We start from the raw sequence: 8,215 nt of genomic DNA on the forward strand, positions 1-8,215 counted from the left end.
ATAATATCTTTATAAATTGATTTTAATTTCCATTATTCATGAAACCAACATGTATGTTTTCTATTTTTAAAAAAAACTTTTAAATTTGTTTTCAATTCTCAAACGAGAAAAGAAACAAAAGTAATTAAAAAAGTAATCGCTAATTAATTTTAATTTACAAATGATATGTAAGAATACAAAAAAAAATCGATGACACTTGAACATGATATATGCAATTTTGCATAACAGAAATACAGTGAATAAGCAGCTCTGCAAACGAAACTTGATCAGAGGATCCTTTCGTATGTTAAGTGGGTCGTATTAAGCTAATTAATGGATGCACCTCGGCGTAATTTGTGTACTCTCTGCTTCTCTTAGTTACCACAATGTACGCATTCCCCGTAGATCGATACTTCTAATTTCATCGACTGAAGAGGGAGAAAGGTGGATGAGGTGGGAAGAGGAAATGCAATCGCCTCCCCATGTCATACGCACAATCACGGGGTTGCGTAACGTTGAATCCACGACGTTCAGAAAGGGTGAAACAACTTCAGATTACCTTCTCCTGCACGAGAGTCATATAAATGCAGATGTTGGTATTCCCAACATGAGGCATCGGTATCGTTTCGATGCATGTACACGTGGTGTGCATAGATGGATATCTTAGCCCCTGGCAAATGGTTTTTCTTTAGAACTTGCCAGCGGTTACGCTTTCATTTCTATACGTATGTGGTGTAGTGTACATACGTGTACGTATTTGCTCTATTTCTTATTGGAATATCGAGGTTTTATGGTTTTCAATTGTACAAATATCTTTTTTGAAATTGTTTCGAAATTGGAAAGAAACTTGAATCGATAAGAAAATAATGTTAATGCGTAGAATATTTAGAATGAAAGGAAAGTGGGATATGTAACGAGAAATTTAGGTTGGTGAAAATTTAGAATTAATTATGGAACGTTTAAAATTAATATCGGATTCAGTTTAAAGTATATTTCTAAGATCAAAAAAAATAACTTTTGTTTTAAAATTAATTATATATTGAAACATACAAAAATTGCGTATATTTATGTCAATATATACAATGATTCTTCTACTTCACATTAATTATTTACATAAATATTATCTACATTTCAAGGTACACGTGAGTTAATAACATGTTGATTAAAATTAAAAAAGTTGCGTATCGTCGTCACTGTTCATAGTATTTCTTATCCATTTAACGTAATACTGAATCTTAGTGTAGACGTCAGGATATCCTGGCCTGGCACATCCTGATCCAAAAGAAGTGACGCCTGCCAGTTGCCATACACCGTCTGCGCGACGGCATTGTAATGGTCCTCCAGAATCGCCCTGAACAATATTTTCTCTTTTTTGATATATCACTTTAAACGCTTAATAAATTTAGAAAAACATTAGATTAAATTACCTATAAAATATTTAAAATATACTCATTACATTATTATGAATATATATAATTTTAATAACATTATTGTACTTCGTGAAATATTATTGAAATTAAAATTTAATAAAAGAAAGATTAATGGAAAATAATCCATCATATCATTGTGTGTGATTATTGGAAGAATGCAAAAATTTCAATCTAGTTGAGTAGATTTTAATGATGCAACATGTGATAAATTTAAACGATTTTCGAATTTGAATTTGAATAGAGATAAAAAGAATAAAAATTTACATTCTTTCGAAAAGAAATTTTAATATCATATACTTAGATTCAATTGATTTAAGATAAATATATATTGTTTACCACACAACTTCCGGTCGAGCCATCAATGTGACCGGCGCAAAGATGGCCATTCCGAAGCGATACCGATTTCCCATAAGCTTTCGTGCATTTTTCAAGATCTAGTAATGGCACTGAGGCTTCTAGAAGTGCAGTGGAAAGTGACTGGGAGGGACCATATCGACCCCAGCCAGAAGCGACGCAATATCTGTTCGCAAGCTTCTCTTCCGGTTCCGGTAAACATATTGTTCGTACTACTTTAGATAAAGGGGCTGGTCTAGCTAGCTTCATCAATGCTGAAAACAATGTTTCCTTATTATTAATTCATCTTTCCTTCTATTTTCTAATCTATTTATGGAAAAATAAAATGTGAATAATTACAAAATTATAATACTTAAAAGAAATTACTGTTTTACTTGGAATATTTCAAATTTTTCTCATATGTATGTTAAAATTATTTATATGTATATACCGATATCGTGTAAATAATTGTTAAATCTCTCATGGAGGATCACTCGTTCAACAGGTAGCCTTGCCGAGCCACGTCCACCGGAGTTTAATTCCCATTCCCCGACGACTGCCGTCCATAGTGCACCAATTGGTAAATTGAAAAGCTCGCTGTAAGTAAATATTGGAGTTTATAGGCGATTCAAAGGTGAAAAATATATATATATTTTAGTTTAGCAACGAGATTTTATTGTGTTCACTTTTGCTTATACTATATTTCATTTTAATTTTAACTCTTTTCTTCCAACTTTTTCTGGATTTCAAGAGAGAAAAAAAGTAAAACTATCCATGATTTTAAAATATATATTAATATAAAATTTATACATTGTGTTTTAAAGATTAAAAAAAATTGATAAGACAAAAATTCTACAATGTAAGATTAATTTCTATAAAATAAATAAGAAGTATCATTGTTAAAATATTTTTTTCAATTATTATTTTCTTTATAATTTAATTGAAATCTTCCAATGTTCATTAATTCTTATTTCAAATTTTCCAAATCACTTTATATATATATACTGATCTAATTTCTCATTACTAAATTTGTAGAAATCCAATGAAAAGTGAAACCCACTTATGAATACAATGAGCAGCTGTGACGACCCAAGTGGGCTCGATGAGAACACCACCGCACCAATGACCGATAAATCCTAACTTTGGATGAAGGAGTTGGAGAGACACCTGCCAAGGCCAAGAGCCTCGTTTGCTCGGCTTCCCGTTGAATATTCGACCCGTTGTTGTCCTCACGTTCTCCTCCTCGCCCAGTGAAGAGGAATTGACGTTCTTCGCTGACAGAATCGCACGTGGCTCTCTATGCGACGCTGCTGGACATCCGCAAGCTGTTATTGAAAAACTCATGTTTTCCACCTAGTTGACTTTTGTGCATAGCCAACTGATGCATGGATCAAATGTGTACAAATTGAATGATTTATACAAGAGTAATCAAAAAAATTAATTAAGATTAAAAAGAATTAGAAATCATATTGAATTGATATAAATAAGTATAAGAAATAAAAGATAATCTTCTGTTTTAGAATTGAAAGAAATTATTATTTGGGATAATCTTTTATGAAAAAAAAAAACAGATATCTTTTGCAATGTCAATGGTAATATCAATGTTCGTGAAAGATCTTTGCACAAAAAGAAGGAAAATAAAAAATTTATGTGATTCACAGAAATAGGTGTGTATATCATATATGTATATATATATATACGTGAGAAATATTATTATTGCAAAAATATTTAAGTGATGCACTTACAGAAGTGATTTTCCTGTACGATTCTCAAAATCGCGCAATTAATCTCCGCAAGAATGAATAAAAGTATCGCCAGTCCACCGCGAAAATTCATTTCCAACAAGGAAAGTGCACCAACTGTCTTCTTCGACCCCCCGTATATACTTTATTATTTCATGCTCTTCATATTCTTCAGATTTAATTGCCACAATGTATAATTCAAATTTTTTGTACTAATTGATTGATTCAATTTTCAGGTGACATCGTATCTGCGTTAAATGGACACACGCACATCGAGAGTAAATAAGTAGTGAAGAAAAGATGTTTCATACTATATTTAACGAAGATGTAAGAGAAGTAGCAAGAGCACGAGTAAATCCTTGCGGTGGATCGATCACTGGAACGAGTAAATCCTTCGAAGGAACTTACTTAGAAGAAAGTGATCGTTAACGATTGCCATCGAAGAAGGGGAATATATTTGCGATCACGACGAACGAGTGGAAACTGGCAGCTCTTAAACAGACGAATATCGCTCTCACTAACGAAAGTTACCTCTCTGGTATCACTCTGCCTCTTCCTCGCTCTTTTCATACCAATTAGAAACATTCGTCTCGCTCGGATGCGATTATGAATCCGTGTATCTTTGTAATGTTTTACAAATCCAATTAAAATGATCTTTCGATCGAATAGGATATTGATTTCCTTTTTTATATTTTTATATTTTGTTTACAATTTTACTTTTCGTTAACAGATTTCATCAAAAAAATATACTTAAGAAACTTAATAGAGAAGAATTTTGATTTTCTTTAAATTTCTTTAAAAGACAAATATTTTTTCATTAAACATATTCCAAATTAAATTATACGAAGTTGGTTTAGATTTTAATTAATTTGATACTTAATTAAGAAATTTTATTTTTACTTAAGTATATTTAGGATTTTAAAAAATTAGGAATTTTTGGATTTATTTGGGATTTCAATATTTTAAAAATATCTAATTTTTTTTTCAAATTTCAAACTATGACATTTTCATAACAAATTATAGATTTAGAAATTCATTTCGCGTTCTTAAGACATTCTGCGTTACAGATTTCTTTCAGTTCGCAATATATAATCCGTTATGAACCATTTAGTTGTAGTTTCTCATAATTATGCATCATCATGAAATTAGAGGTATGAATATTTTGTTTAGCCCAATTGTTGAATTATTTGAGACAGCAATCTAATTATTAATAGACCTATTAATCATTCTTTCGAGAAACGGATTCTTGTTGAGAAACATAAATGCATATACAGGTTGTCAATTTCACTACTATAATGAGAATGTTAGTGATGTTAAGTAGTAAACTAGAAGACGTTTCAAAATTTGTATCTATTTTCAAAAATTATATTAATTTATAAATTAATTAATTTAATTATTAATTGATTTAAAAATCAGCAATTTTATGATTTTAGATCTTAAGATTAGATCTTAATTTTTTCTTTCTCAAAATTTAGACATAAAATTAATAGAATTACAGATTTATAAAATTAAAATTTAGATATTTTTAAAATAGTTTTCTTAGATTAAGATAAATTTTAATGATTTTTCAAATATTTATTGAAAATGATTTGAATATGAAAAGTTATCGTTTTCTTCTTTTTTTAAACGACGTAGTTTTTGTGATCGTGCTAATAAGTTTTGAATTTTGTCTTAATTATGAATGAGAAAATTAAGAAATGAGAAAATTAAGATCTAAAATAATGAAACTCCATTCTTTTTGAAACAACCTGTAGGGTTACTCTTATCGAGGCCATTTCCATGGTGCAAGGAAAGTGAGGAGGAATGCAGAGTGATGTTGAGATAACTATTTTCAACTTGAATGCATTTATTAGTCTTTTTTCATGAGAAAAATTTTTTCAATTATTAATAATTCATTTAAAAACAGGTTTTTAATATTATAAATTACAAGATTAGAATAAAGTTTTAAAAAATATTATAATATAAATCATAGTTGGAACAAAATAAGAAGAATGTAAACATTTCCTTTTACTTTCTTTGGAATTCAAAAGAAAGAGCATAGTCATTTCTCATAAATATTCTGCTGTCACTCAAATTTTCTATGGCTCAATTAATTCTTTCATATTAATATTATGGAATTTTGCATTATTTGTAATGCGTCCAGAAATAATACTTTTATAGATTGTAAATTGTGAAAGTGAAGATAGTAAAATCGATGAAAGCGATTCTTTTGTTTTTTCAAAGCAATTTAAACATGACCCTAATTTATATGTTTCACATTCAATTTGAAATTCTCTCGTGTAGATCATTGAAATGAACTGTTTCTATTTTTCAATATATTTTTTTCAGAATGAATATCAATGAATAAAGAAATATATTTTCTTCCGTTTTTGTTTCCAATATACATATAATATTTATGAAAGACTGATATCTATTTTCACTCATTAATTACAATGGAGAAAGTTCTAAAAATTGTTTTCTGATGTTATTAAAGAACATAATTCATGCACCATTTACTACACTTGCATACTACATTATATACTTTTCAATTTTTATTATCAATTATTATCATATAATCATTATAAAATTTATTAATATAATTTCCTTTTTATAATATAATTAAATTTAAAAAGTTATGAGTGAATCTACATTTGTATACATTTAAAAATACAATGTAATAATTAGAAAAGGGATATATGTAATAAAGCAAGAGAATACTTTGATATTAGATATATTTTAATTAATTTTAATATTGAATTACAATATATATATATATATATATATATATATATATATATATATATATATATATATATATATATATATATACATATATATATATATATATATATATATATATATATATATATATATATATATATATATATATATACATATATATATATATATGTATATATCAATTTGAAATTCTCTCATAGATTATATATATAATATAATACATATATTTATTTATTTATTATTTTTTTTTCATTATTACAATCGATTGTTTTTTCTTAATCATTCCAGTCAATATAGATTAATATAAGATTCGAATTTACAATAATATATCGCGTAAGCAAATTAGCCTAATTAATATAGCGTGTGTTTCAGATTTATAAATCGTTACAATATATGTGTAGAAGAGATAATAAGCATGCTGAATGTGTAAGAAGACGGAATAGATTAATTCCATTTAGAAGATAAAAATTACTACAAAGTATCTTATAAAATTTAATTGACGATACAGTGATATATAGTCAATCATATTTTTTCTTAAGCAAAGAATGTTATAACAATGTTGGACGATTACAGATTCATATTTGAGAAAATAAAAAACAATAATTCCCAAAAATCAATTGGCTTGTAACTTTAACTTTAAAAAAAGTTAAAAATGTTTCGAAAGTATTTTCATGAAATCAATTAAAGATATTTGACAAAACATTCTGTTTTTGACTATATATTTAAAGATTATTATTCATTATTATTATTAATTAAAAAATCATTATTTTATGATATGATAAACATTTTTTTTAAATCATATTCGAAAGATGGAGTTCATAAGAATCAAAATTTACATATGTTCAATTTTATTGAGAAACAATGAATAATTCAAAACTTTTTTCTATCAATTATATTGCGTTATACAATTATATTGCATAATATACAATTGATTAATGGGTGGATGAAAACACGAATGTATTTACAATATTCGAGATATTTACATGTCAAAAAGTTTAACAAAGTTTTTCATGATTTTAATCCTTGTTGATTACGATTATCTTTGACGATTAATGATTGTAATACAGCATTATAAGAAAATGTTCACGTGACTCGAAGTTCTGTATGAACAACAAGATAACCTCAAAAGAATAAAATACTACAAGAAAATATGAAATTCAAAGACTTTTTTATATATATTTTCAGTCAGAAGTGAAAGTTCTTTAAATTTGAAAGAAGTTTTCCTTTACACGATTGCTTTTTAGAACTGTTTTTTATTGTCTAATTATTGTTTCGTTTCGCACTATGTCCCAATAATTAATTCTTTTATCTTTTTCAAGGATTAAAAACATAAAAAGACAATCAGTATCGGATATAATGTAAAACTGGACATTTTCGAAAAACTATAATCTTTTATATTGCAATTTTTAATTTTTCGTCTTTGTTTTCTCATTTTTTGTTTATACATTATATATGTTTATAGGAAATCGTTATTATTAATAATATATAAAGGTAACGAAGTGAAGGAACATTGTTTAATGATATTGTTTCGGTTATCTTAAAAATATATGTATTCTTTACATCAAATATTTTTTCGTTATGAATCTCGTTCATCATATGTTATATATTCATGTATGAATATTTTTCTGATCGTTTTTAAACATAAAATTTATTCGAACCTCATCATATTTAATTATATGGTTAATAATAATTATATGGTTACATACCGATCGAAAAAAGATGCAAAATTTATCACAATAGTTACAAAGAATTATTATTACGTCTCATAAATATATTGTTTAAAACAATAATTAAATAAATATATTTTTAAACAAAGAATGAACTCTGAAAATGAAAAATAATTGTTTGAGCTTCATGAACTTAAATATAATGAATATAAGAAAATATTTATTTATTATTTCTTCTCGTGAAATATTTTGAGTAAATTTGTAATTTTATTGCTTATATAAGTCAATATTTTAAAAAAGTTTTGAGCTTATGATTAAATGCATGATAATGAAAAATGATTGATAT

At 26.7% G+C, this 8,215-nt stretch overlaps 1 protein-coding gene across 3 annotated transcripts; it reads right to left on the reverse strand.

Annotated features, from left to right (window-relative positions):
* Nucleotides 1-999: 999 nt before the first annotated feature.
* On the reverse strand, nucleotides 1,000-4,220 carry LOC412444 (chymotrypsin-like elastase family member 2A). 3 transcript variants are annotated; one of them, XM_006558885.3, is made up of 5 exons: nucleotides 3,488-4,220; nucleotides 2,803-3,067; nucleotides 2,194-2,339; nucleotides 1,746-2,017; nucleotides 1,000-1,330 (listed from the first exon to the last, which is right to left on the reverse strand). In XM_006558885.3, exons 1-5 carry the CDS (start codon nucleotides 3,576-3,578, stop codon nucleotides 1,148-1,150), a joined length of 957 nt encoding a protein of 318 aa, XP_006558948.1. In that variant the 5' UTR covers nucleotides 3,579-4,220; the 3' UTR covers nucleotides 1,000-1,147. The 3 variants fall into 3 exon arrangements, with proteins under 3 accessions (XP_006558948.1, XP_006558950.1, XP_006558949.1); XM_006558887.2 differs by having other exon boundaries at nucleotides 2,803-3,049; nucleotides 3,488-3,603; XM_006558886.2 differs by having other exon boundaries at nucleotides 2,803-3,052; nucleotides 3,488-3,603.
* Nucleotides 4,221-8,215: the final 3,995 nt, after the last annotated feature.

Source organism: Apis mellifera, linkage group LG8, assembly GCF_003254395.2.
Source record: "Apis mellifera strain DH4 linkage group LG8, Amel_HAv3.1, whole genome shotgun sequence".
Taxonomy (NCBI): domain Eukaryota; kingdom Metazoa; phylum Arthropoda; class Insecta; order Hymenoptera; family Apidae; genus Apis; species Apis mellifera.